General features: G+C 30.9%; 1 protein-coding gene across 1 annotated transcript; it reads left to right on the plus strand.

Annotated features, from left to right (window-relative positions):
* Window positions 1-731: 731 nt before the first annotated feature.
* On the plus strand, window positions 732-1,064 carry PCYB_006760 (hypothetical protein; the record flags this gene model as incomplete). The annotated part of the gene is made up of 1 exon (XM_004228097.1): window positions 732-1,064. A coding segment is annotated over one exon (333 nt), but the record flags the coding sequence as incomplete, so codon positions are not given.
* Between the last annotated feature and the right edge of the window lie 274 nt (window positions 1,065-1,338).

Consider the following 1,338-nt stretch of genomic DNA (forward strand, 5'->3'; position numbering starts at 1 on the left):
CTATCCCTGCTGAAAAAAAAGTCCAGAAGCACTTTCTACATTTCCCGCCACTCTCTTACGTACCTACATATAAAAACATATATTTTGCTGCGCGCTTGACGTTCAAACTACAGATTTGAAAATTCCCTTGAAAGAAGGAGACCCACCTTTTTTTTTTTTTTTCAAACAATTACAAATATTTTTTATGTTAGTACGAATCCGCAATATTTATTTATTTAAAAATAAATAAATAGTTTTTCATTCATCTGAGGATACATGCATATGTACATCTACCCGAATTTAACTTAGGTTATTGCTAGTTATTTTTTGCTTTCCTGCCAGGTTATGAAAAAATATAACAAAAAATGCTTTTACGAAGACTTAACGTGCTTAACGACACATCAAACAAAATTCATGAATCCTAAAACTAACCCTTGAACCCTGAACCTAATCACTAAACCCTGAACCCAGGACCCTGTAACCTAAAATTCATATAAAAATATGTTTAAGCATTCTTATATTTTTCCTTTAATTTTGTTGGACCTTAATGTTTTGTCAATGGAATTACCATCAAAAAAATTTTATAATACTTTGATTCATGATGAAAATGGGTTATTTGCATATGTAAATGAATGTATCACTAGATGCAATAAAAACCCACATTTTAAGGATATAACACTGTGTACAATACTCCTAAGATACATAAAAACGTCCATTAGAAGTAAAAAAAATATGATTCTGCTTACATTAAGTGCAAACTTTTTAATTATTGGATATATGGTGAATTAGCGCGAAAATATGACTATAATTATATTAGGAAAGTTATTCCTGCATTTGGAGGCGTTAATCTTGTATTGAATGATCTTCTTGTTGATGAATTTGAAGAATCTTATAGGGATAAATGTGAAGCTTATTTTGATATAACTCAACAGGATGACTGGAAAAAAGGAAAGGAATTATACGAATATTATTTTGATTATGAAGACCTTTTTTCTCTGGCTCAATCCGGTGAAGATGAAGAATGCACATATTATAATAAAATTCAAGAAAACAAAATTATTCGATTATTTCAAAGATCTTTGTGAATCCAAGCCACATAAATGCCCAGATTTCTATGAACAATTCAAGTCTTACGAACCTGATGAAGTGCTACGTTTATTACCGTGTCACGAAAAATAAAACAGCAACAAAATGCTGCGAGTATTCATGTGCAATCTCCTGATGCTCCAGAACTACGGATAGAACCTGCAATAAGTAGAGATTATTCTGACAATCTAAATCATTCAGACCATTCTTTTACCCAGTTAGATAATGGAAATTCCGTAATTGGAACAAAAGTTACTCATTCAATTCTTGGAA

The sequence above is a fragment of the Plasmodium cynomolgi genome (assembly GCF_000321355.1).
Source record: "Plasmodium cynomolgi strain B DNA, scaffold: 1088, whole genome shotgun sequence".
Taxonomy (NCBI): domain Eukaryota; phylum Apicomplexa; class Aconoidasida; order Haemosporida; family Plasmodiidae; genus Plasmodium; species Plasmodium cynomolgi.